This window comes from Rattus norvegicus, chromosome 5 (assembly GCF_021556685.1).
Source record: "Rattus norvegicus strain SHRSP/BbbUtx chromosome 5, alternate assembly SHRSP_T2T, whole genome shotgun sequence".
In the NCBI taxonomy this organism is placed as follows: Eukaryota; Metazoa; Chordata; class Mammalia; order Rodentia; family Muridae; genus Rattus; species Rattus norvegicus.
Window position 1 is genome coordinate 159092594 of NC_141538.1, and position 27765 is coordinate 159120358.

A 27765-nucleotide genomic window follows, 5' to 3' on the forward strand; every position below is an offset into this window, starting at 1 on the left:
GATTATCAAACCTCACACGCCTGAGGAGGAGCCAGGCAAGTAAATGCACCCATTGCAAGCAACCCCCTCATTTTAGTCACCCAAGGAAGACCAAGATTGGACCCAGGGCTTTTGAGCCTCTGTTTTATTTTTTGGCCAGCTGAACTCACAGAAGACCCATACTGAGACAGCCACATCCCTCCCTTCTCCCAGTATGTGGAGAGGCTTAACTGTCCCTCTAAGTCCTGCCTTGATGGCACCCAGGGTGGCACTTCCCGGGCCTCTACTACGGGATGGCTGTATAGGCAGAAGGCTCTGGGCTAAGTCAGCCTGGGGTCTCCTCTGCACAGAGCCCCCAGGCAAGCTGATGGAGGAACCCCTTCAGATGGTGGGACCCCGAGGGTCAATCCTGTCTTAGGAAAGGCGTTCTCCCCTGGGAATCCAGCCCCCCAATCATTCACTTCAGAGAAACTCCAAAAGGATTTGGACAACCAGATTCCCAGACATCGGATGATGGGAAGCCTGGAAAGCTAAGGGACATCTGTCATTGCAAAAGCATCTAGAGGTCCCCATTGTGTGACAGGTCCCCACCGTGTGATAGCCCAGGCTGGCTTGCAGTAAAGGCCGGTCCTGCCGGGAGCTTGCAGTGGACATGATGGACACACTTTGACCTGAATGGACCCCGGGGTGCTTCCTGGGAGGGTAGACTCCCTCTAGTCGAGTAGTGAGGGTGTGAAATAGTCTGACTTTACAACCATCCCCTGCAGGGCAGGAGGCAATGGCCAAAACAACCCCACCAACCCCCACCGCCCCAGGCCTTCCACCATAGGAAGCACAAGCCAAGGTCAATGCTTCTAGATACCCAAGCGGATTTTTCCCCACAAAGAGGAGTTTTGGAGTTTGCGGGGGTGGGGGGGGGGTGAATGGTATTTAAAGTTATCCCCATGGATCATCTCGACCCGCAGGAGAGTTTGGTTGACATGGGACCCTTCTTTGGGGGCACCAAGAGGATTCATGTCTGGGAACTGAATGGGCAGCAGGTGGATGCGGACATTTCAAGAGAAAAGGCTTCTGAGAAGCTTGGGTCATTCAGTCTAGAAACTGGGAGTCTCTGGGTGCTCTGGGGTCTGTCGCAGTCTCCACCTGCCGGGCGGATGCCCTATCCTGGGGGACGGATGGGGGATGGGTGGCGGGCGGCTCAGGGCACCATGTGCCACCACTTGAAGGCAAAGGGCTCCCGGCGCACGTTGGTGCCACAGTGAACCTCCCCGTGCAGCATGTGGTACGGTGTGAAGTCATCAATGAAGGTGCAGTGCAGACCCAGCGGCTCCAGCAGGGAGCGCACCTTCTCCTCCAGGCAGCAGCGGCCATTGATGATGGGCCCGAAGGGCTTAGGGATGCCCAGGTGCTTGCCCAGTACCAGCATGTTCACCTGCGGGAAGGTAGGGGCCCCGATCAGAGGCGGAAACTCAGCATTACCTTCCCTCCCTGGCAGCCCCAGGAGAATCTGGGATTATCTCCAGGCAGCCTTAAATAGGTCTACTTGCTCATTCCTGTGTGGTGATAGGAAACCTGGCTGGGAGAGCCAGTGAATCAGACACCAGCAGAGAGATCTGCACAGCCAAGGCTTGTGACTTCCCCAGCCACTGCCCTCATCACTGACGGACTGTGCTGGCGGCCATGTTTGTTAGGAGGAGGCCCGACCTCCTAGGCTAACTCTGATTGGACCAAGTTAAACAGCTGTCCAAGATGAACCAATCAGATTCTCTCTCCCAGGAAGTTAAGAGTTGGCATGGGGGAGTCTCGGTCTTTGTCTATGCAGGGCCTGCATCTCATGGCCATGGTCACTGTGGTCGTTTGAATGAGCCTCATATATGTGAAAGCTTGGTCCCCAGCTGGTGGAACTGTTTGGGAAGGATTAAGGAGGTGTGGCCTTGTTGGAGGAGGTGTGTCACTAGGGTAAGCTTTGAGCTTTCAAAAAGCCCACACCATTCCCAGGCAACTCTATCTGCCTCCCACTGGTGGATCAGATGTCAAGTCTCAGCTACTGCTCCAGTGCCATGCCTGCCTTCCTGCTGCTGTGCTCCCGGTCCTAAAGGTCATGAACTCAGTCTCTTAAGCTGTAAGCCCTCATCAAATGTTTTCTTCTATATGATTGTCTCAGTCATGGTGCTTTGTCACAGCAGTAGAAAAGTCACTAAGGCATTTGTCTGTTTGCAGCATTTGTGTCTGTTTGCAGCATTTGTGTCTGCAGAACAGCAAAGGAGAGAGTGCGGCAGAGAGATAAAACAGAGGAAGGGATATGGACTGAAATGAGAGAGCTCCAGGCCATGCTAAAACGCTTGCCATAGCTGTCCCCACCCTCAGATGTCACAGTGTCCTTGTCAAACCTCCATCTGGCTGGGCCAGCTTGGGTAGGCCTCTGTTTCTAGCCCACACAAGAACCTCAACCCTTGCACAAACTTCCGGGAGCACGTGGGTTAATTACAAGGCTGCCCCAAGCATGTTAGGAAGGAAGGGGGTCAAAGAGAAGCTTTGCAAGCTGGGGCAAAAAGCCAGAGAAGGAAGGAAGGAAGGGAGGGCCAGGTCAGGGTTAGGTTGGTGGATACAGGCTCAGAGGATGGTGAGTGGAAGGACAGTTGGTGGCCAGGGAGGCAGAGGTGAAGCTAGAGTTTCATTAAAGGGACCTCTTCTGTGCAGCCCTCTGGGATCTCTGCCCCTATCTCAGGTTGGCTTCACTTTGTCCTGTCTGTGAGTTGACCCCTTATCCCTTCACCATACACAGTAGTTGGTTGGAGCATGTCCTCAGACACACAAGGAAAGGGTCCCCTCACTGGGGAGCAGGGACCATTCTTAATGATCTCTGTTCCCTACGGGACATCTGCATCTGTGTGGGGTGATGGGCAGCCAAGAACTGGGAGGACAGAAGCAAGCAGACCCCCCTCAACTCCTGGGTGATGCCACGTATCCTGCACACACGATCTTGGGCAACTTTACTTCATGCCACGGATATCAAATGTGTCCCTTCTTCCACGGGCAGCCACAGGAAGCCACAATGTCAGCCTGGGCAACCTGGGACCCTGGTTCTCCTTACAGCCACTGGTCACCACAATTTCATCTGTGATGGAAGTCAGATGCCTTCCCCCAGAAGTGAGACTCAGAGTCTAGCCGAGGAAGCCCACGTGTTGAGGTTCGGTCTGTTGCTGTGTACCGTAATGCTAAATTTTGTACCTGAAGGTTTAAGCCTACAGTGAATTCTCACAGTTACCAGCTTCTGTTGTGCAAACCTTGTTCCTTAATTGACAACTATTGGCTAAATAAAAGTGGCTACAGCCAATCACTGGAGGTGGGAGGGTTCTGAGTTAGCAGGGGAGAAGACAGAAAAAGGTAGGGGGAAGAGAAGACGTCGTGGGTAAGGGGTCCTGACGCCTGACCATGAGGGCTGGCCACTGGAGTAAGAGTGGCCCAGGCGGAACATGGGAAGTCATATCTCGGTGTAACTGACATAATCTCACAGAATAGGGAAGTAGACGCAATAGCTTAGAGGGTAGGTATCTGCCCAGCTCTACTGCTGTCTAAGGCGTATTATAAATATCCACGTTTTGTGTCTTTTATCTGGGAACTGAAATCTCTAAGGTGGAATAGAAATCTCCTATTCAGATTAAATAGTTACCACAACACCCAGGTGCCGGGTGGGGAACTCACCAGGTCCGGGAAGAACGCCACCGCCTTCCTCTTCTCCGACTTGAAGAGCTGTGGGATGTCAATGATGTCGCTCTCCCCCAGGCCTAGCTCCCGCTTCAGCACCTCACGGTTCCAGTCAATACAGCTCTGCAGATGCACAAGGGGCCAAACTGGAGAGACCCTGCAGGTGTGGCTGAGGCTCAAGGGCCCGCCATCAACTATACAACCCCTCCTGCCTAGATCCCACCCTCCATGCCCCACTCTTACTTCCTAACACCGAGCTAACCCTAGAACAAGCCACCCTAGACCCCGACTTAGGGTAGACCCATCATTCAATACATGGTTTAAGATTCTCCTGTCCAATGTGTGTGTGTGCAGTACCCAGGCTGGCCAGAAGAGGGCATCAGATTCCCAGGCCTAAGGTAAAGTCATTTGGACTTGCCTGCGTTCTTCAGTTCTGTGACCACCCTATACTTAGCAGTCCGGGCCGCAAGCCTTGCTGTTATTTCGAGATCTACTTCCTTTCCCTCCACACTCAACAACGCTATCCCAGTCTGTCCCCATCTGCTTCCTCCTTGCCACCTCCCTCTGGAAGGCTGCCCTCTGGCCTGCTGGGAATTCAGTGCCTTTACCCACTGATCTGTGCGTTCCTTCCCCCTACCCCCCCCCCAATCTGTGTTTCCACACAATCCCAACCACAGGGGCACAACAGGCCATACTCTTATGTCTAGCTCGATACTCATAGCCCCGGAGGCTCACAGCCCTGGATACTCACCGCCCTGGGTGCTCACAGACCAGGCTGACAATATTTTTTAGATGCCCAGGCTGCTCACCCTTAGTTCTCCCAGGTTAAAGGAGGGTCTGGGCCTGTTTCAGTCTGACTGACCTTGCATGAACTGTGGGTGCCAGATGTCTGCCCTGGCCCTGACTCCAGCTCTATCCACATCTCCCTCCCATCCACTGCCCCACGGCCTTCGTACCTGTGCAAACTTATTAAAGTTGATAAGGCTCTGGTTGGAAAGAACCTGATTGATGGAGATGGTCTGGACCCGCCTGTCACCTGTGAAAGAGATGGCACTCACCCCAGGACCAGGGTTTATGGGTTCACTAGGCAGTGAACCAACCGGTCCCAGCAGGTTCTAGGAATCCAATACCAACAGGTTTTGGCCTGCTTTTTAGGAGACTTCAGGCCTGGTCTTCCCGCCTGCCTAGTAGAGACCACAGACACAGGGCTGGCTAGAGAGGGGATGTAGGAGCCAAAGGCTTCCAGTCCTCCCGGTTGCCAGCTAACCAAACTCAGATCGTGAAGCCAGAAGAAAGCACCACGGGTCTCCTGACTCTGCTGCACTCTGCAAGGGACTGCAAGGGACATCTGACTGACACGGGGGCTCAGAGAGGTCAGGTGACTTACTCAAGGTCACACAGCTGTGGTTCTCAACCATCCTGACGCTGCGACCCTTTAATACCTCCCCTCATGTTGCGGTGACCCCACCCCCAACCATAAAAATCATTTCGTTGCTGCTTCATAACTGTAACTTCAATACAGAACGAAGTGTTACTTATGAATTGTAATTCAAATATCTGATATACAGGATAGTGACCTGTGGGGGTCGAGACCCACGGGTTGAGAACCACTACCATACAGCAATAGGTTGGGGCGGGGAGGTCCCTGAGAGCTAAGTGCTTAGGAAATGCTCCTAGACCTTCCTTTAACCTGGAAGAAGTAAGAGGGTGAATTTTGTGTCTCTGAGGGCCAGGTGGGGCACACAAGAGCTCCTTTGACCTATACACAGAGCTGTAGGTTCCATGTTCCCACCTAGAGGCAGCCACTCTCATCACAAACCCGCTCCATGACATCTTCTGTGAGGCCCTAGGGCCAGCACCTTCTCCCTCCAAGCCTCGACTGACGGCAGATCCCCCCACTGAACCCCTTCCCCAGAGGCCTGTCAGGACCATCAGGATAAAGCCCGTCATACCCCAACCCTGGGGCCCGACACTCCTATGCTCTCGATAGCATCCTGGTGTGTCTGCAAGTGGGGGCGTGTGATTGCTGCGTGTGGTGACACTGGCAGCCCCTCTAGGACCTTGCCGGTCCAGGCAGGTTGGACTAATGCTGGTCCCGCCATTGCACACTGTAAAAAAAAGTGTGGACCGTTGTCTGTGTGCAGGCGAAGGCAGGCACAAGATAAGACGAGGGCTGTGATTGGGCAATGAATAAGTAAGAGTTTCGGAGAGAGGAGAGGGAAAGGAGAAAGAACCAAGAAGGAGGTGAAGGACAATCCAGACCTGTGTGGCCTTAAAGGGCCACACGTAGTTATGAATATTTCATAAGGGATGGAGTCTCCTAGGACAAGCGTCTGATCTAGATGGGCGGTTTGTATCATTATCAATTGGTTGCGAGTTTACTGTGCAGACGTTTCTGCGGAATGAGAATTGAAGATATCAACGATCGATAAACTATACGCTTATTGAGTTTTGATTTTAACAGGTTACTGGGTGCTGTGACTCCAACCACAGGGCGTGGACACTGGGAATGTGGGCAGTGTAGGGATGGCATCTTTATGCAGCAGGGCAGGTCCAGGATAAGGCGAAGCCTATCATTGGATGAGGAGGAAGCGTAGGAGGGGGAAAAGTCCAGGAAGGAGAGAGGAGAAAAAAAAAGGGATCAAGAGGGAGTCTATGGAGGGTGGTTCAGATGTGGGTGAACTAGATCGATTTTATCTTGTCTAGGTGGGCGGTTTATATCGTTATCAATGGGCAGTCAATTTATCGTGTGGATGAATTGTGGGTTGAGAAGTTAACATGTAGATCTAATTGCTAAATTACAAGTTTCTGGAACTTTGATTTACTGGGCTAAAGAACTCAGTGTGTGAAAGAAACGACTGAGAGGCAGTTGGAGAGTGTGGACCTGGTTCTGTTGCCGGTGCAGAGTGAGAACACGCAGGGACCCCAGGATGAGGTGTGAGGTAGGTGTGTGTGTGTGTGTGTGTGTGTGTGTGTGTGTGTGTGTGTGTGTGTGTGTGTGTCATGGTAACTACCAAGCATGGAGAGGGCAGCTAAAAGGGAGACAGCCGGGAGAGGGCGGCTTGCGGACCACATGGCAGAGCAGCAGCAGAGTGAGCGAATCCGGCTCTCAGGAACTGATAGAAAACGTTCCTTTCTAAATGTTACCACAACAGCAGAGGGCGGCAGAGACCCCTCCCCTCTTCCCAGGGAGACGGAGGGCAGTGATGGAGATTCTGGGGTTCGTAAATCTGCTAGACTTCATTTAAAAACTGACCTAGACTTCGAACATAGCCACCAAAGGACGTTAAACCTGTGCTCCGGGACCTTCTGAGCAGAGACCTAATGGGACATCCCTGGGCACGCCTGGCCCTCACCTTCTCCATATCCTCTGCCCTGCATCTGCCTTAGCCCTACCCCCCCCCCCCCCACAGCCAGAGGTCACCAGTGATGGAGGGCGCCAGGTCAGAAGTCATCGTGCGTTCAATTCAGGAGAGAGATTCCGCACAATTTGGGAGGGACTCGGCATCTTTACTCACCAATGACCCCCTCGAAAAGGAGGGACCGGCCATGGCCCCACTTCTGCTTTTCCTGGAATAGCCTGAAGCAGGCACCAGGGCTGGCCAGGAGGAGCCGGAAGCCCTGTGTGTGGAGAGCAGGCACAGTTGAGCTCATGGACTTACAGGCCTACCAGCCCCAGCTTAGCCCCGGGCCCCAAACTCTAGAGGCCGCCAAGACACATCTAGAAGTCCTTACCTTCCCATCTGGTGCAGGGACGAAGCTCAGAAATTCATCCACGTGGCCCACAGCCAGCCAGTCCACAAACAACTCCACCAGAGGTTGCACCTTCTGGGCATGGAGGAAGTCTCGTACCACCTGGGTAACTCTGCGGCCTCTCGACCTGGGCCGGGGTTAGGGAAAGACACCAAACTAAACACACACTCCAGAAGAAACAGAATAGCCTCACAGCGGCTCTCTCCACAGCATCTGACTCCAGAATACATTCCCGGGCACAGTAGCTCAGACCTAGCACTCCAGCATTTGGGAGGCTGTGGTAGGAGGGTTGCAAATTCAAGGCCAGCCCACAATATATAGTGAGTTCTAGGCCAGCCTGAGTTACATAGTAGGACTTTAATCTCAAAACAGCACATTATTTCATAAACAAGAAAGATAGGAAGTGTATTTTAATAATCCACTCAGGGTGGGTTCTGATGAACCCACTTAGCACAGGCTAGTTATGATGAGTAACGACCACTTCAGAACCACTCATTCTCCATGACATGACCGCCTCTTGCCTTGGGTCTCACATAGCTGAGTATCTACACCTCTCTTGCTGCAGCCTCAGTTTCCCAGGATGTCCATGGAAAGATTGCCCCAGCGGGTCTCACGACCCTGGTACTTTCTGTTCACACATTTGCAACCTACGCATCTTTGGCCTTCTGGCAAAGAATCAATAGCTCAATCCCAGCGTTCTCCCTCAAGCTCCACTCCGGATCCTTCTACCATTGGATCTTGTCTTCTGGTGGTTTTGTTGACTTGATTATAAATATTACTCTCCGCCATCAGCTGGTGTCACATGCAGAACACCCCACCTCTGTTTGGATGTGTGCACATGTACATGTGTGCATGTATGTGTGCATGTATGTATGCACATGTGCACACATGTGTACGCATGCATGTGTGTATGCATGTGTGTGTGCATGTGTGCATGCATGTATGCATGCATGTGTGAATGTGTAGGCATGTATGTGTGTATATTCATGTGTGTGTGCATGTGTGTATGTGTATGCATGCATGTGTATGCACATGTACAAGCATATGCATGTGTGTATGTGCAAGTGTGTGCATGTGTGTGTGCATGTATGTATGCACATGTGCACACATGTGTACGCATGCATGTGTGTATGCATGTGTGTGTGCATGTGTGCATGCATGTATGCATGCATGTGTGAATGTGTAGGCATGTATGTGTGTATATTCATGTGTGTGTGCATGTGTGTATGTGTGTGCATGCATGTGTATGCACATGTACAAGCATATGCATGTGTGTATGTGCAAGTGTGTGCATGTGTGTGTGTGTGTGCATGTGCATGCATGTATGTGTATGTGTATGGGTGTGTGTACACATCAAGGCTACAGTCGTCTCAATTTACAGTTTAGTCAATCCCTCTCCTGCTCTCAGAAAAAGACCGAACAGTAGTCGTTTCCACCACTAGGCGGAACAAGCTTCCACTTAGATGTTACTTTCCTCTCTGCTCTCAGCTGATACCTCTCTTATCTACCGTATGTCTGTTTCATAATCAGGACTTCAGTCTAGCCAGAATGTTCCGAGTGTGACTCAGCCTCTCTGGCTGAGCTTAACAACATAACAACATGTTAGGTCCCTGTCTGCTCCCGCCTGCTTCTGACTTCCCAGGGGAAGCGTAGGCAGTCTGGAGAGTGGCCCATCCCGTGAAGGACTTCCCTGCCTCCATCCCGCCACCACCATTAGTGCCCCAAGCCTCTCACCCAGGCAGGTTGCCCCCGATGAGAATCCTCCCCAGTGGATACGCCTTCCCATTGGCCACCACGGGCGGGCTGACCTCCAGGTTGCCAAAGGAGTCCAGACCGCTCACAGAACTGTCTGGAGGTTCTCGAGTCACGTAGCCAAAATCTAGACCCTGGTGGGGGAAACTGAGTCAGGCAGGGGCAGAGTACCAGGAAGAGCCTGAAATCACGTGATGGGCCCTCCTGTCAAGTCCAGGCCAAGGGGTCCAGGGTCTGGTTGGGTGCAGGGGGAACCTCTAGGCCTCAGTCTTCAAATTCTGGGCAGTGGTGGCCTCCCCCACCCTGCTCCCCTCCTGTGTCTCTCAGAAGGAATTCAGTTACCACTGAAGGCCAATGGGTACCTGATGCGGTCATGTGACCAGTCGGGGAGTTAGCCCAGCCCTTGTGGAGCTGAAGGAGTCTCCCCTCCTCACTCAGGGGAGTTCACTGTTACTCAGTCTATTCTAAAAGGCAGCAGAGCACTACAGGCTCCTTCCCACAGGCAAGCCATCGCAGTGACAATGACAGGCTTTATAAATGCCTGGGAAGCTATTTCTGCAGTCGAGGAAGTAAGAGCTCTGAGGGAATGTAAGTCTGACACGCAGCCTGTGAGTGACAGCCAGACGCTCTGACACCAAAGCCCTCAGGCTCTGCCGGCTCTGCCCCCCCTTCCCCCTCCACTCCCCCCAACCCGCTCCCACTGATCAGCAAATAAAAACACACCACAGTATGCCACTGTCACATTTGAAGCATAAATCAATGCATATTTTAGCATATGTCTATCCCGTATAAAGTGTGGGATAGACTTACAGCAAAAGACCATCCCTTACCTCTTTACAATCACCACTGGCCATCTCATCCACTATAGAACAAGTGCTCCTCCCCGCACACCTGGCTGTCCCCCGGATAAGTGCTCCCCATCCCCAGGGATGCACACCCCGGACTCACCAGGATCCTTTTATAAGGGAAACCCTGCAGCTCCCCATTCCTCGGAGAATCAAAGACCACAGGCAAAGTCTTGTGTGGCGCCTGCGTGTACCCCAGCTCCATCTCATCCTGTCGATGGGGAGAGAGACCGTATCTGTAGACAGCCGGCAGTGCCCCCAAGTGTTGGGTACTGGGCTCTCAGGGAGGGCAGCTCTTAGTGGCGGGGCATTCTCTGCCCTTGGCGGTGGGGGAGCCAGCAAAGAGAAGGGACTGGGGGCTTGGTTGCCTATGAGAGTCATAGGAGTAGAAGAGAACACAGTTTGGGGTATGGCTGTGCTGGAGGGGGTTCAGGGTGGCCACAGCAATGCAGTGTGGCCAGGGCTCAGAATGCAGGCCACCCTCTGAGCATGCACCACTCCTGTGGCCTCCATACTTGGTCATGAAGGCAGCGGGGCTGAGGGACCTGAAGCAGGGCTGTGTCCTCAGAGTTCATAAGAAACAATGGCCCAGAGTGTGTAACGTCACAGCTCCCTGTGAACACGGACTCCATTGGTGTCCACGACTCATCCATAGAAGACACCATTATCATCATGGGAAATATGAGACCAGAGAGGGACAGAGGAGACTGTTTCTTCAAGGGCACACAGCCTGTCAGTGGCAAGAACCTAAACTCTAGCTGTGTCTCGCCAGGATCCCTCCCAGAGTCACCTCAAGGGGCCAAACCTAACCTCTCATGGCTCGAGTCTAGCTGAACTACAAAGTCTGGAGGAGCTTGGTGTTCAAGGCCTTCGCCTCAGTGTTTGTCCCTTCCCAGAACCACTGCCCTGACCCGGGAGCAAAGGAGGCTCTATCTCCTGCCTCCTACCTCTGGGCCTCTGCAGGACCCAGCCCGCCTGATGCTTGGCACTTCCGAGTCCCAGCACTGCCTCTGTCAGCATAGTGGCCTGGGTGTTCATTCCATGAGCTCATCAGCAAACACCCAGAGGTGACTGAGGCCAGAGAGGAGTCAGTAATGCCATGCAGGGCCCCGGGGGAGGGGGGTGGGACGGGAGGAGTCCTGGGAGAGAGCAGGGAATATTCCCAGAATTCCCTGTGGGATCTAATCCAGCTCACACAGAGGCCCCTTTCCTAGCCTCTCCTTCCTGGGCCTTTTCCTTAGAGGATCCTCCCCTTGGGCTTTCTTCCAGAAATCTCAAACCTTGGAGCCCATCCCCCCTCCCATACATTTCCCTTGCACAAACAGTAAGGCCTCTTCCAGTCCCTCTGACATCCATCCAGTACCCCTTTACACCTTTCAGGACCGTCTTACACCTTCCGGGACCTCCTTAAACCCTGGGCTCCAGGGATTCGGAAACAGTCATTCTCCACAGTGGGTCTTCCCCGACCCATGCTATTGATACGTTGGACCAGGTTGTTCCCTGTAGGTCTAACCTTGGTACTGAAGATTTAGCAACACTATTGGGCCACCCTATGTGACAACCATAATATCTCCAGATGCTACTTAATGTCCTCTTGTGGGACAAACTGCCTCTTAGCTCGGCTGCTGCATGCTGGGAACGTGTGGCTTTTTGCGTCTCACCCAGCGTCCTGCCTGCTTGAGAAACTTTGGAATGAAGACTCTGAGTCTGGAGTTAGGGATCCCCGGGGACTCCTGGGTATTTCTTTGCAGGGTGGTATCCCAGAGGGGCTGCTGGTTACCTGGATCCATCGGTCATTGCGGTTCTCTGCCTGAGGACAGATGGTGAGTTTGCAGCCCGCCTTCCTGGCCAGCTCCTCCACAGCTTCCACAAAGCAGGTGTTATTCCTCACCCTGTGAGTGACCGGGGAGGACGGAGGGACTCAGAGCCAGGGTCCAGGAATGGAAGTGACTCTAAAGGTAGAGCTCCACCCAGACTTACTGGCACACGTACACCTCCAGGGGTGGCAGGGTGCTGGGCGTCATGATCCAGGGTGCCACTCGGAACACCACTGTGTCCGTGAAGATCGGGGTCTCGGAGTAGTCCTTTGCAGGAAGACCAAGATAAAGAGTGCTGGACTCAGGAGGAGTCCAGTGGTGGCAGGAGAGTTCTGGATCTCTGAACCCTCTCTAGGGTCTTTAAGAAATACCCTGGTAGGGGTTGGGAATTTAGCTCAGTGGTAGAGCGCTTGCCTAGCAAGCGCAAGGCCCTGGGTTTGGTCCCCAGCTCCGAAAAAAGAGAGAGAGAGAGAGAAAAAAAAAGAAAAAGAAATACCCTGGTTTGGGCTGTGGATGTAGTAGTACATCTGGTAGAGTGCTTGCCTAGCATTCGAAAAGTCCCAGGTTCAATCCCCACCACTGCATAAAAATGGCAGCCTTATAATCCTAACAGTCAAGAGGTGCAGATAGGAGGGTTAGGAGTTCAAAGTCATCCTTGGTTATGGAGTGAGATAAGACCAACCAGGGTTACAAACGACCCTGTCTCAGAAAAGGTCCCTTGGCTTTTCTCAAGGATGGAGATGCCCACTAGGGTCATGTGGGAGTGTGAGGCCCTTATCTCTAGCCATGCCCACATCTGTCATTTGTGTCACCCTCTGCCTGGCCAACCTTACCTCATTGGAGTCATCCAGCAGGGTGATATGGAAGGAGAGGATCCCTGGGAAGCCTGCATCAGGGAAGGAGAGGCCCTCCACGTAGAAGCGCTCCTCATAGCCCTTCAGGCGGGGTACCTCATAGGACATCCGGTCCGGGCCCAGAACACACCTATAGGCTTCGCAGGAATCCTCGGGGCCTAGGGGAAGAGGAGTGATCACGGCCATGACTTGCCAGAGACTGTGAAGGGGTCAGGAGAGTTGAGCATCCTCACCCAGGGGCAAGGCAAGCATCCCCTTCCTCTCCAACCCCCAGCCAAGAAGCAAAGAAGGCACATGTCTGTGGGGATGGTGGGGACAGGCACTCCTTCCTAAGAGACAAGGTAATGTTTGCCCTAGCCCATCATGCTGCTTCTACAAGAATATGCAGACAGGCGCTGGAGAGGCAGTTTTGGCAACCAAGAGCTAAGAGCGCTTGCTGTTCTCGGCCCCCTATGCCCATGTTGGAAGGCTCACAACCACCTAATTCTAGCTCCAGCGGATATGATGCTCTCTCCTGGCCTCCCTGAACACCGGCACACACGTGCAACACCCACACCCTCATGCACATAAAATAGAAACAAACCTGGAAAACTATGAGTGAAAATTCATTAAGAATGAAGGGACTCTGGCCAGCCTGTGTGGCAAGCATGGGAGCCAGGCCTTCCCTCCTCCCTCTGCCTTGCTAAAAGCCAAAGACTACATTCTTAAAGCCAGCCACCAACATCTCTTCCCTAATGTGGCCACTTCCTTCTCCTGAGGCCGAATACCAAGGTCCATCCACTGAAGTCTTGAACTCCAGCAGCCAAGAGCTCCCTCTGGTTAACCCTAATTGATACGCCCATTTAAAATTAAACACCCCATTCTAACATGTGGTTTCCTTTGTACTATTACAAACCACCATTTGCCTATGGGCGACACCTGTCACCTAGAGAGGCAGTTCTTTTTCCCTCGGGGACAAACACCCCTTAACCCTGTCCCTGTTCCCTTAGCCTTCTTCCTCACCCTCTACCTTCTGTGTTTGTTTCTTATTCCCTGACTTCTGTCCCCTGAGGCAAAGAAATCTCCTATTGTGCTGAGAACTTGGTCTTGGGGGTCCTGAACTGATCCATTTCCTTTCAAAGAAGCCCCACTTCAACACGTCCTTAATCCCAGCACTTGGAAGCAGAGGCAAGTGGATCCCTGAGTTCAAGGCCAGCCTGGTCTACAGGCGCCAAAGTTACACAGAAAACCCCTGTCTGGGGGCAGGGAGAAAGAAAAAAAGAAATCCCGTTGCAGGGATGGAGTGGACAAGCCCATTCTACCAGCTACAGGGATGATGATGGCTCAGTCAATAAAGTGCTTGATAGGTAAACACGAGGGGCCATCCGAGATCTGTGTCCAGAAGTCTTGTTTAAAAAGCTGATGAAGGAGCTGGGTATGGGGGTACACGCCTCTAATCCCAACACTTGAGAAGCAGAGGCAGGCAGATCTCTGTGAGTTCGAGGCCAGCCTGGTCTACCAAGAGAGTTCCAGGACAGCCAGGGCGCAGAGAAACTCATCTTGAAAAACAGCTGGTGAGGGACTCCGTCTCAGACAAAACAATGACACCTGAGACTATGTGCTGGGCCCACACTCCATGCACACTCGCATGCACACATGCACGCACCCCTCTCCCATCTCCAACTGCTCTGATACCAAGGGTATCCTCGGATCCGGAGCTGAGATGCACATCTGCCCGCAGCAGGGAGGCAGAAGAGGTCCCTGGTTGGGCGCTGCTCGGCAAGCACTCACCACAGACGTGGAAGACCCGTGCCCGCTCCGCATCACAGCTGGAGGTGTGGAGGATAAGCCTGTGGTCGTCAAAGAGAGATTCGGGGCCCTGGGTCCGTAGGACCATGACGGACATGTCTTCCAGATCTGCGAAGGCAGACAGGGGCTGTTGATTGACAGCTGTTCCACAAGGGCACTGATCGGGGCTGGGGGCTGAGGAGCCCAGCCTCAGCTCATGGAGACACTAGGATCCACTGGTGTGAACAACAGTGTCACGTGTATACATGTGACACTACCCTGCCTGTGTCTTCTTTGCAGCCCAGGTAATCCTCATCCCAGAGAAGCCCACCTGGGCATCTCGCTGGGCAAGCTACGCCCCCTTCCATCTCCTGGGGATTCTCACTTTAGAAGGAAGGGGGCTTCCGTGAGCATTATGCAGGGACTGGCTCAAACACAAGTTAGAGATCCAGTGGGGAAGGGTCTGAATTTGGGGTTTGCAGCCCACAGACTCGATGTGCAATTTGGGGAACTCTCCTGACCTGTGAGTCTCCTCTCTAAACTGGGGTGACAACACTCGCCCCCTTGGATGATTAAAGAAAGTTCTCGGGGAAGGGCCTTGCACACAGTAGGTCCTCAAACAACACTAGCAGCCTCTTTCTCTCCAGCAGGAAGAGAATTCTGGGTGACCCCAGAAGGAAAGAGTACCACTAGGACCAAGGACTGTGGAGAGGCAGCCGCCAGCCGGAGCTGGGTTCTGAGGAATCCCATGATAAACTCTACCTCTCCCTGGCCCCACTTCAATGCCCCAGCTGGGGGTTGGGACTCCTGTGGGGTAACTGAGGAGGGACCTTGGGTACCCAAAGACTGGGCTGCCCCAGCACACTCACCTTGCAGGCAGCGCACACATTGGTCACAGTTATCTTGGGCATCAGAGCTGACCTCGTCCCGATCACAGTTCACCAGCAAGATGGCTCCGTACCCATCAGGTCCCCACATCCACTGCCTCTGTCAGTGAGAAAATACAGCTGTCAACAGGGCTCCAGCAGACCCAGGGCAAGCCTCTGACTCAGTACTTCCTGCCAGCCTCCTCAGTCTTCACCACATCCCAGGAGGAATCCACCATCACTGAAACATTAACGGCACCTCAAAGCTTACACCATCAAGTCCAAACCACAAGGCTGGCTGTTATGGCTGGCTGGGAGGTGCCTCTCTGGCCATGACCCTCTTTCTTTACGGGTAACTTCTTGGCTCCTCCCTCATCCCGCCTGCCCAAGTCCTTTTCCAGCCAATGGAATCCCTCCATCCCTCACCCTTCCCAACACAGCTCGGTCATTCCTTCTAGGAAGTCCTCCTTCCTTCCAGTCACCTTGGTCTCTTTTAAACCCACAATGCATCAGCCCTACCAAGACTGCGTGGAAGACAGTTAATGGTGTCTTGTACGGTGGGCTGCTCTTTCTGCCCAGATGTGCGCCTCACATTGATTACCTGTGAGACAAATCTGCTCACTGCCTGTGTTTATCAATAAAGTTTTATCAGAACAGTCTCACGATCAGTTTCTGCTTCAATTGGCTGCTTCAATGAAATATAGGTCACAAGGCCTAAAACACTTACAATCTGGCATTTACTATCTATCTATCTGTCTGTCTGTCTGTCTGTCTGTCTGTCTATCTATCTATCTATCTATTTATTTAAGACAGGGTTTCTCTATGTATCCTTGGCTGTCTTGGAACTCCCTCCATAGACCAGGCTGGCCTCAAACTCAGAGATCCACCTGCCTCTGCTTCCTAAGTGCTGGGATTAAAGGCATTTGCCGCCATGATCCAGTAAGTGGATCTGTCTGTCTGTCTGTCTGTCTATTTAAAGTTTCACAACCCTTGACCTAGTTTATAAACCTAGAACTTTCTCCTCATCAACCAAGGATAGCCCAGGGCTGGGAACCCATGTTGTGACCATGCTTGCTGATGATGACCCCCCCAGCCATGCCTGGTCCCTTCTGGCTACCCTGACCTCGCATCAACTGGGAGGAAGGAGGACAATCTTAATGGCCTTGCCCCTCTGACCTGGAGGACAAGAGCTCACACCTGCTGCCTACCTTATCCACGAAGCTCCTGTCCTGCCGGTCAGCACAGTTCATGTCACAGTCCAGGGTGATGTCTGTTGGGGAGGCAGCAGCAAGTGAGTCCCCATGACAGACCATGGGTAACATCCACCTCAGTCAGCTGGGCCACCCCGAGGTTAGGGCCCTGGAGTCTCCCATTCTCAGGCAAGGGAGAAGGTCTTTTTTTTTTTTTCTTTTTGGTGGAGGGGAGGGTCCAAGCAAAAATGGACCAAAGGCTGCCCCTGCAGGAAGCTCTCCTTGATGGCTATCAGTTCCAAAGCCCCAAAGCCTTTGCTGCATGGGACACAGCAGGCGCTGAACCCAGGTGACTAGGGACAGTCTCTATCGACAGGATGCTCCATGGGGGATGCTCTCAGCTCCTCAGGAGGAAGCAGCGAGCTTGGATTTTGGTGTCAGAAGGACACAGTGTGAAGATGGGCTCGGCCACCTCGCCGTACAGCCTGGGAGACGCTCCCTTGGCGTCTACTCTCTGACCAGCCCAGCTGCTCAGCCTTTCTCGCTGGAAACCATAGGGCTCTTAGAATGCTGGCCCGGCCTATAAAATGGGTAGTTCTTAAAGGACAGACAGACAGACAGACTTTATCCACCTACCATTGTGACAGGAATGGTAGAATCTTACCAATATACCACAGAAAAGAGCAGGTACCGAGGGGATTCTAACCACAGAAAACCCAACAGACTCCACACTTGGCTACATGTGTGACAAGCCACAGGGAACATTAAAGGAAACCCAGGGCGAGACAGTGTCAGCGTGGTGGCCTACATCCCGGACTCGGTGTTTGCTGCTTGTTTGTAATTATTCATTTGATGTACACAGTTGGGTGCGTGTAGTGATTTTTGTTTTGAGACAGGGTCTCCCTCTATAGCCCTGGCTGGCCTGGAACTCACAGAGGTCCTCCTGCCTCTGCCTCCCAGTGGTGGGGTTAAGTGCGTGTGCCACCACATGTGGCCTTCAACTTTAACGGCAGAGTCTCTCGCTGAATCTGGAGCTCAAAGACTCAGCTAGCCTGGCAACCCAACAAGACTCCAGGGTCCTCCTGCTTCCTCCTTACAGCCCTGGGATTATAGGCACAGGCTACCACGCTCTGGTCTGATCTGGGAGCTGGGGATTCGAACTCAGGTCCTCTCGCTTGTTTAGCAAGCACCTTACCTACTGAACCATCTCCCCAGGCCTTTCAATCCCTATGCTTGAATTTTCTAATGTGCACTTCTTTTTTCCAATTAAAAACTTTGTTTTTAGGGGTTGGGGATTTGGCTCAGTGGTAGAGCGCTTGCCTAGCAAGCGCAAGGCCCTGGGTTCGGTCCCCAGCTCCGAAAAAAAGACTAGAAAGAAAAACGTTTTTTTTAAAGTTTGGAGGGGGGAGGGGGTTGTGCTTGTGTGTGTTGGTTTGTGTGTCTGCGTGTCTGTCTGTGTGTGTGTGTGTGTGTGTGTGTATCCTTGCAAAAGCTAGGAGGATAGTCTACTGTGGAGCTGCATGCCCAGCTCCCAACTGCTTCTTTTACAAAATTCAGTTCATCTCCAGCCCTCCCAGGACTCCCTGGCCATACCCTCAGCCCTGCTCCACTTACCCACACAGGTGAGGTAGAGTACTGCATAGGCCAGGGGCAAATGCTCGTGACTGGAGTGGTAAGCTATTTGAACCTGCAGAGAGATACTCAGTGTCACATGTGGACAGGCCCGTGGAACCTGGCAGTCAGCAACCTCTGTCCCTGTGTCAGCGCCCCTTTAAGCTTCTCAGGGTCACTTATTCCCATACCTGGGCACATCTATAAGTGGGTGCCATTTGTCCTAGACCCATGGGGATCTGGATTCTAGTCCTACCCACAACTACCTGGACTTGAGCTCAACATCTCTTAGCCAAGGTCCTGTGCCTGTCTGAGCTACCTCGATTTCCTTCTGATCAGAACTGGAGACCCGCACGCCCCTCCTCACCCCCATTTTGCAGGTAAGGAAACCCAAGAGTCCTGCATTTGGCTGTCCTGAGTTTGCCACTCACTGGTCACAGAAGCGCACTGCCTGTGAGCCCCACGGCCGGCTTGGTCCCAGATCCCACACCTGTGATCGTAGCTATCCTGAGACAGGTTCTGACCTTCTCTGGGCCTCAATTCCTTCAACCATAAAGTGGCGGATAATAATGGTTGCTACCCTGTAGGATGTGTTACAGAAGGTGGGTTAAAGAAGCAGAGCATGTGGGGTTCACTGCTGTTGGCTCAGCTCAGCTCCCAGCCACCATTATGGGGGAGGATGGAGGTGGCAACATTGGGAAGTTGGTGGAGGTGGTTTAATCACTGACTCTTTGATCTGTTCCATGGACCGGCTAAATCCTTTCTCAGCCTCAGTTTCTTCTTCTGAACAATGGGTTTATCGAGCTCAGGACAGAAGCCAGATTCAGAAGGGAGATGAAAGGAATGAGTGGGTGGGTGGGGGGATCAGATCCTGATGTGTAGGAATTCTTCTGTTCCTTGGCTGGGTGAGCTCCCTGACACTTACTTGGTGCCCCACACAGGGGAGGGGGTCTGCCAATAATAGATGGGCTACCCAGGGTGTAAAAGTTGTCAGTGCTTCTTTCTTTTCTTTTCTTTTCTTTTTTTTTTCAGAGCTGGCGACCATACCCGGGGCCTTGTGCTTGCTAGGCAAGCGCTCTACCACTGAGCTAAATCCCCAACCCCTGGTCAGTGCTTCTTAAAGGGCTAGTTCCCCAAAACATTGTCTTTGATACTAGAATATCTTCCTCGTGACAGGTCCTGGTCCCCATCAGCTCTTCAAGGGAATGCTACCAGAAACCATTCAAAGGCCACCTATGTCTTGCTTTAAATCTCTCCTAGCTTTTAAATGGGGACAGGAAGAGGGTGGGTAGAAGGGAAGTGAGACCCATCAGGGAGGTATCAGCTCCCAGATGTTAGTTTCCCTCTCCGTCCCTGCTCTCTCCTCCACTCAGAGCAGCAAGAACCTTGTACCCAAGCCCTTCCTTGCAGATGTGGAAACCGAGGCCCAATACAGCAGGACTATGCTAACTCCTTTCCTCACGGGAGCTGGTCAAAAAGAAGGCACTCAGGGTCCATCCCCATCCACCCTGGGAAGAGGACTGGGATGACCCCATCCTTCAGATTGACACACCGAGGTCTGAGGACATACAGCCAAGACCTGTAAGTTGGAGAATTGGGGTTCACACCCAATAGTCTGGCCCTCGGGTGAGTGTTCCCCCATGGAGGTATGGCTTTCTGGAGGAAGATGGGAAGCAGGACCTGGGGTGAACTCACGTGACTGTCGTTGAGGTCATTGCTAGGAGAGTTCATGACCACGATGATCTCCAGCCCCTTGTTGAAGCACCACCGCCTGGTGTCAGCTCGCTCTCGGTTCCTCTCCATGCTGGGAGACACGTAGATGTCCACTCCCGGTGTCCCATAGACCTCAAACATGTCTGTGCCCTCAGGAACCGACCTGAGAAGAGCAGGGAACAGGAGCAATGTGAGGGACTTACTCAGACACGTGAGCTCAAGCCGCAAGCTCTCCTCCAGAAACCCTTCCCTGACTATCCCAGCAGCTCACGGCAAGCTCTGGGAAAACGGAGGTCGGGCACTACCCAAACCCATGCGCACTCTCACACCTAAGTGCTAAGATTCCAATGTCCCATCACCATCCGGCTCATTTGGCACTGGTGAACACACACACACACACACACACACACACACACACACACACACACACCAGAGAAAGACTCAGAGAGGTGGAAGAAAAGGCAGACATAGGCTGGGCACTGTGGTGCATACCTTTAATTCCAGTACTTGGGAAGCAGAGACAGGTGGATCTCCTACGAGTCTACATAGAGTTTCAGGACAGCTATAGCTACATAGTGAGACTCTGTCTTCAAACACAACAAATGGCAGGAAGGAAGGAAGGAAGAAAGGAAAGGAGGCAGGGAGGAAGGAAAGAAGAAATAGAAAGGAAGGAAAGAAAGAAGAGAGGAAGAAAGGAAGGGAGGAAGGGAGGGAGGGAGAAAGGAAGAAGGAAAGAAGAAAGGAAGGAAAAAGGAAGGAAAGAAGGAGAGACAGAAGGAAAGACAGAAGACAGACAAAAGGAAGGAATGGAGGAAGGGAAGAAGGATAGCCGAAAGGAAGATAAGACAGGCACGAAAGCTTAAGCCACAGAGGAAGTGCTCTCTTGGGCCCCAGGGAGAGAAGTGCTCTCTCTTAGCCCCAGTAGCCAGGAAGCTGGTCAGATTTCTTTTTTTTTTTTTTTTTTTCGGAGCTGGGGACCGAACCCAGGGCCTTGCGTTTGCTAGGCAAGCGCTCTACCACTGAGCTAAATTCCCAACCCCTGACAGATTTCTATAATAGGTCCACCGCCAAGCTTTTCCCTGTCCTGTGACCACCACAAAAGGCAAGGGGCTTTGACATCTTCCTGGTGTGAAGTCCTTTGGCTCTGAGGCCCCAGTCACTCGGCTCCCCTGGGCTCTTCCCTAGGTCACCCTGTCAGTTTGCTGGGAGTCCCTAGGGTTGCTGGAGACAGCCTGACCAGGAAGAACACACAAAGGTGGTAGCTGTCACTGGGATCTACCCCACAGCCTGGGCAGAGTCCAGGGTTCAGTGGAGTCAGGGCTGGGGTCAGCAGTCGGGCAGCTATCAAGGCGGGTCCCACTTCTGCCAGGTGACCTTGACTAAATCACCTTGAGTGTGGGATAATGACACACACTTGGCCAGCCTCTTGGGAACCAGGAGGCTCGAGTGTGTTTATAGCCATGAGAAGCTTGGAACACTCCTGACTAGCACAGGGAAGGTGCTATTAAGGAGAATTATGGTGCAGGCTGCAGGCGCATGGAGACAGCTCTGACAGCAGCCTGGGCGGGCGGCTGAGATGCGTCTGAGGAAAACGGCTTTCATGCTGGAGCCCTGGGAGTTCAATGCTAGACTTTGATGGCTTGAATCCTGTCTTATCCCTGTGACGGAGGAAGCCAGCAATAGCTCTTGGGTGGGGAGAGAGGTGGCGTGGCAGGGTGATTGACAAACCTGGGTTCTCTGCAGTCAGGAAGCCTGGGTTCAAGTCCCAGCCCACCACTCACACCTGGAGGCCAGCCAGAGCCTCCCTAGCCTGGCAGTCTATCCAGCTGGCATGGTGGAGTTGGAAGGAGAGGGTGTGTTAGTCTCCTGCTGGGGAAACTGAGGCAGCCAAAAGGTGAGACTCCAGACCGCCACCCAGGGCCGATGCCCCAGCATGTAAGCTGTGTGTTAAGATGGCCAAGATGGCCATTGGAAAGAGAACTGGATCTGGAAGAGAGAACTGGAAGACAGCAGATCCCTGCTTCCTGGAATTTAGGAATTGGCACCCTATCCCCATTTCCTGGAAGTTACAAGCCCCTAAACCTCTCCTTTGCAACACTGTTCCTTAAGCCAGGCCACCATGACTGACAGCGAAGCAAACCCCACACCCTAGCTTCTAGACGGCTCTCCGCCACGCTCCTAGGCTGGCTGAGGCTGTCCCCAGACCTCCCTGATAGCTTGAGTGTACAGCGGGCAGCGGACGCGCTAAGATGACCAACGTCGCGGGACCCAGGGGATGTTTTTTGGGACACTGAATATCTAGAGCTAAAACCTAGGCAGGGGCTGGTGAGACGCCTCAGAAGGTAAATGCACTTTCTGCCAACGTTGATCAGCTGGGTTTGATCCCCAGGGCTACAGGGTTAAAAGAGAGGGGGAACTGACTCCTGAAAGTTGTCCTCTGATCTCCATGTGCATCCTGTTACACACTGCCCACAAATAAGTGGTGGTGGTGATGATGGTGATGATGGTGGTGGTGGTGGTGGTGATGATGGTGATGATATACTGGACAGTCCATTTATCCTATGGGTTGTCAGTCTCTGGAACCTTGTGGACTAAGCTCCCAGGGCCAGTGGCGCTGCAGGGGCCTGGCCATTGAGCCTTTTCAATGGCTACTGATGCCTTAGTCTTATGGCAAAAGGGCTGCTGAGAAATGCTGGCCCTGAGTCCCGTGCTGGGAGCACAAGGATGACTTGGGGTGAGACTACCTGGACTTGGGACCTGTCAGCCAACTCTCTCTCTCAGTGCCTTTGTCCCTGCCCACCGTGAAGATGACACTGCGGTTTCGGCAAATGAAGCTGCACCCCAGCATGATGCGCCCACTATCGTCTCACTTCAGGGAAACTGAGGCTCAGGGGTGACTTGTCCAAAGTCAAGCGGTAGCTAACTGGCAACTGCCGGTCTTGGGGCTTAGCCCTTCCTATCCTCACTCCCGGGCAAAGCCGGCCTGATGCCTCCTTTCTCCAGCTACAGTTGTGCACTCTAGAGGTTCTGGTAGTTGAAACAGAATAAGATAGCAGCCATGTCCCCTCAGTGCTGGCTTGTGAGGATAGAAACCACCATCATCGCACAGGCTTTGAGAGGCAGTTTCAATGAACAAAGGCCCCAGGTGCCCAGCTTGGCTCACGGAACTAAGCTCGGGAAACTCTGGGCCCATCTGACGTCACATCCCACCTACCCTGCTCTGGCCCGGGACAGTGGTGGTAACACTGACATTTCTCCAAAGACAGTGGCTCTGAGACCTCTCATCCAGCCCCTTCCATCGGTGGTCAGAGGAGCTGGCCCTGTTGGTCCAGGGGGCTCTGAGGCCTCAGCACAGGCTCCTTCTATGCTCGCCTCTTCTGGTGTCTTCTAGGAAACTGAGGCCCAGGGAAGAGGATCCAGTGGATAGCACAGACTTGGAGACACGTAGGACCCAAACTCAAGGCACCATAGGGCATCTCATGGGTGCCAGGAGCTATTTCCACCACCCCCTCCCGCCCCAACTAGCAATGTTCAAACCCCTCAACTAATGAGCTGGGCCAGCCCTTTTCATTTGTTTTTGAGGAGACCCAAGCTGCAATGGATGTGTGTGTGTGTGTGTGTGTGTGTGTGTGTGTGTGTGTACGTGTGTGTGTGTGTGTGTGTGTGTACGTGTGTGTGTGTGTGTGTGGGTGTGTGTGTGTGTATGTGCTGGTTTTGACACACAGATTCTCAAATACACTGAGTAAGTGCTTTACCACTACAAGACACCCCTAGCCATGCCCCACCTGAGATTTGGAGATGAGATAGCCTTGGCCACACTTTCTTTTTCCTTCTTTGGTTAAAATCTCAATCCCCCCCCCCCAGGGTCTCAAGTAGCCCAGGCTAGCCTTGAATTTTTTATGTAGCCAAGGATGACCCTGAACTTCTAATCCTTTTGCTTCTGTCTCCTACAGGCCGAGTTCCAGTCACAGGCCAGCGTATCTGGTTTTTACGGTACTAGGAATCACAGCCCTTCCCCACTCCCAGCCTTGCACATGCTAAGGGAGCCTATTATTAACTGAGCCTCAGACCCAGCGGTTCTCCTAAATGCCTCAAAGATGCAGGGAGGAGGGTGCCACTTCATGGCTAGTTGTGTTTGCAAGAGACACCTGACCTAGAGAAAAGCCTCCCTGGGGAAGCCTACACAGCTTCCTGTTGGTAGAGACCTCCCTGGTGGGTTTCTGTCATGGCTGCCCATCTTCTGGGTTTCCCAAGTGTAGCTTCTGGGGCTTGCTCCAAGGTGACTGGGCTGGCTTGAGAGAGCATGTGGCCACCCTGTGACTACTGCCCCACTGCAGCCAGGCAGACCAGACCTGACTCTTCTGGGGTCTCCCAGATGTCAACCTGAATATACATGGAGCCCTGAGCTTCCACCAGCCTCAGGGACCTTGGGAACCAGGTCCCCGTCACCATATGTCATGGGCTGTTTGGGTCTCAAGGCCTGGCTTCTATCTTAGCTCAGTTTCTGAACCTGGCTAAGTCCTTTCACCCACCAGGCCTCAGTTTCCCTACTCAGAAGAAGGGATGGGTGAGCCCCAGAAGCCACCACCGGGCCAGCCTGGGGACTGCTTTCCACTCTCATACATGACACATCACACATCGTAAAGATGACAGCTGGGCCTGGCAGCCCCAGGGGACAGACACCTAGAAGTGAGTCACGTGTGAAGAGAATGTCTGAAGGTTGCTTTCAGTCTGCCTTCCTGTCTCACTGCAACCTGCGACTGCGGCCCCGGGTAAGCCCACTAACCCTTCCAGAACTTTCCTTCTTCCCAAGATGAACCAAACTATCTTCCTCTGCCTTCAAGGCTGATGCCTCAGCCCTGTGAACGGTCCTTCTTTCCCCCCATCCCTCCATCTCCTGGTCCTAGCCAACTGCTCCATGGCAGGGTTTGGGAACACTCGAGACTGTCCCCAGACTTGGGGCAGAGCCATAAAATAATGGAATGATACCGACGGTGACCAATCCCATGACAGAATGTCCTGTGCATTGTCGGCCTTGGCTCTGCCCTCCGTATTCTACATACCCTCTCTCCCCTCCACCCAGGGTCTCCTCAAAGAAAGAACCAAACAGTTCAGACAGCCTCATGCCTCTCTACCAACTGGCTACGTGACCAGGTTAATTAGCCTCTCTGCATTGACCTATGAGATGGTGAGGACAGCCTACCCTCTTCCGGTACGGTAAGCTCGGGTATCTGGGTAAAATACTTAGGACGACACAGGCCACCAAGAGCCTGGTGCTCAGTCGCATCATTTAGTAGAGCTCAAAGAAGAGAGTCCATGGGGAAAGCGCTTCCCAAGATGAGGCAGCCCGGAAGGGCCAGAGTCAGGGCTGAGCCGTCACCCTGCTGCTCCAGGTTCATAGGCCACGACTCGGCTCCAGGAAGAACAACTCTAAGATGTCCAGTCTTGCTCCCCCCTTCCATGACACAGATTGTGGGCTGGAGAGATGGCTCAGCCATTAAAGGCAAGGCTCACAACCAAGACACAGGCCATCTCTGCAGCCTCACTGGACAGCCGCCTGAACTCCCTCCCCAGGTAGGAACAGTCTTCTACTTCTGAGAGTCCCCAGGGTGGCCATACACTAATGCTCAAAGAAGCCCATGATGGGTATGTGAATAAACCCCACTCCATTTCCCAGGGGGATTGGCCATCCTGGTGTGTGAACATCCTTCTATAAGATACCAAAACCCTGCCACCACTCATGACTGCCCCATCCCCAGTTCTCTTGGTGAACCCCCACCATGGCCCTAGTCACTCATTACCCCCAACCAATTGCTTGCCTCCCACCCAGCCCATCCTCCACCCTCGAAGGCACCTCTGAGAGGATCAGGAGGAGGAGCTGGAGGAAGAGGAGGAGGAGAAGGAGAAGGGGGAGGAGGGAGGAAAGGGGAGAAGGAGGAGGAGGGGAAGGGGGAGGAGGAGAAGGGGGAGGAAGAGGGGGAATGGGGGAAGAGGAAGAAGGGGAAAGGGGGAGGAGGAGAAGGGGGAGGAGCTATCCCCAGCTCCCTGGACAGGTCAAACCAGAGACATATCTATCCAATGGGCACAAGGCAGCCGGGCCGTGAGTCACTCCCATGGGCACGCAGCCCTGGAGCAGGCTGTGGCGCCAGGCCGCATCCACCCCCCTTCCTGTCCTGCCTGCTTCTTTGGAAGCTACAGACTCCCCTCTGCATATCTCCCAGTCCACCAACCCTCAGCCAGGAGCCAGTCCTGGTACACAGTTCATCTCGGACTTGGTTATCTCCTGTGACCGGCAACTCACTCCCTGAGGAGGGTCCGTACCTCAGACCCTAACTGATTTCACCCCACTTTTGAAAAATCTTACTTCTGGACTTGTGTACTGAAACTTTGGCCCCTGGGGCATACCTGACGACATCTGAGTTTTGGCTGACCCATCAGAGGTGGGAGCACTAAGGGCTCCGGCAAGTGGAGACCAAAGATGACTCTCACAGTGTTACAGTGAATGGCACAGTCCCACAAGGGCTGTTGGTGTCCCAGTGCTGAAGCCACATCCAAGAAGGGGGCAGGGAGGTCTGAGGGGTGACACCCGACCCCAGCATCCTTGGAATCTGTCCTCAGCTCAGTCTCAGAGCTGGGACTCAAAAGCCTAAGAAACCAGCCTCGCTCCTACAAAACCCCTACCCAAACCACCCTGTGCTGTATGGGCTCAGCCTGGCACGCAGCAGCCACAGCCCACAGGTGACCAGCCACCGTGGATCCAAAGCCCTGGGGCTCCAGTGGCTGAACAGCTGGACAGGAAGCACTTAGTAAGTCCACAGTGGGCTCAAAGCTCCGCTTAGCCTCCAGGTGACTGTGTGACCTGGGCTAATGGCTCACCCTCACTGTGCCACCACTTGCACTTTGTGAACACCACCACCTGAGATGCTGTGAATGGCAGGGCTCTCGTTGGAGTGGAGTCTGAGAACTGTGACCAGCTCTGGGGACAGAGTTTGGCACCTTAAGGGCTACGTATGTGAGCAGATGCGGCCTTTTAAGAAATGATTCTCCCTGGGTTCCTAAGCCAAGGGATTGGAGGACAAGAGGACAGATCCCTTCCTTTTCTTGTGGGCCATAGACAGAGTGACCAGCCTCTCCTGAGGACCCTTAAACCGAGTAATGAGCCCATGGCCCCCAGAACCATCTAGGACCCTCTATATGGTAGGAGCTCAGTCCTGCCTGGATCCCCTGGTTCAAACACCCTGCTGGGAACCATCTAAGCCCTTCTATATGGTAGGAGCTCAGGCCTGCCTGGATCCCCTGGTTCAAACACCCTGCTGGGAACCATCTAAGCCCTTCTATATGGTAGGAGCTCAGGCCTGCCTGGATCCCCTGGTTCAAACACCCTGCTGGGAACCAGGCTGACTACAGCAAGGACCCATACTTCCCACGGTGGGCAGAGGTTTCAAGGTTAAGACCCCAGGCACCCTTGGCCCAGCCTGTGCCCTGGGGAACATCCATTTGCACAGCTCCTAGCAGGGGAGGCCCAGAGACTCAACACTAGGAACCCCAGACCCTCCAGAACCAACTCTTACCCATAAATGTCCACGATGGTCTCAACCCCTGCCACACACACAGCGCTGGTTGGGTGTTCCAGGGATACACGTACAATCCTCTGCAGAGACATGCCGGCCTAGGATGGGGGCTTTGGCCACCAAACCCAGCACTAGCCAGAGGTCCCCTCAAGGATGTGCTTTAAAAGTACCCAGCTCCTCCCCTCCAGCCCAGGGTGCAAGCTCATTGGCTCCAGCTCTAGAAGCCCGGCCTCTTCTCGGAGGCCAAAGAGCCAATCCCCTCTTCAGGATTGGCTGGGAGGGTTCTGATATTTGCATACGAACCTCAGGCTCCCACCCCAGGGGACCCAGGGAGTTAAT

General features: G+C 53.3%; 1 protein-coding gene across 1 annotated transcript; it reads right to left on the bottom strand.

Annotated features, from left to right (window-relative positions):
• Positions 1-113: 113 nt before the first annotated feature.
• On the bottom strand, positions 114-27559 carry Padi3 (peptidyl arginine deiminase 3). Its single transcript, NM_017230.2, is given in 16 exon segments — positions 114-1411; positions 3685-3810; positions 4644-4723; positions 7206-7308; positions 7423-7567; positions 9175-9326; positions 10141-10248; positions 11818-11929; positions 12018-12121; positions 12688-12866; positions 14479-14604; positions 15345-15462; positions 16550-16611; positions 18146-18218; positions 19838-20018; positions 27427-27559. Coding segments are annotated over 16 exon segments (1995 nt in total). The 5' UTR covers positions 27519-27559; the 3' UTR covers positions 114-1177.
• Between the last annotated feature and the right edge of the window lie 206 nt (positions 27560-27765).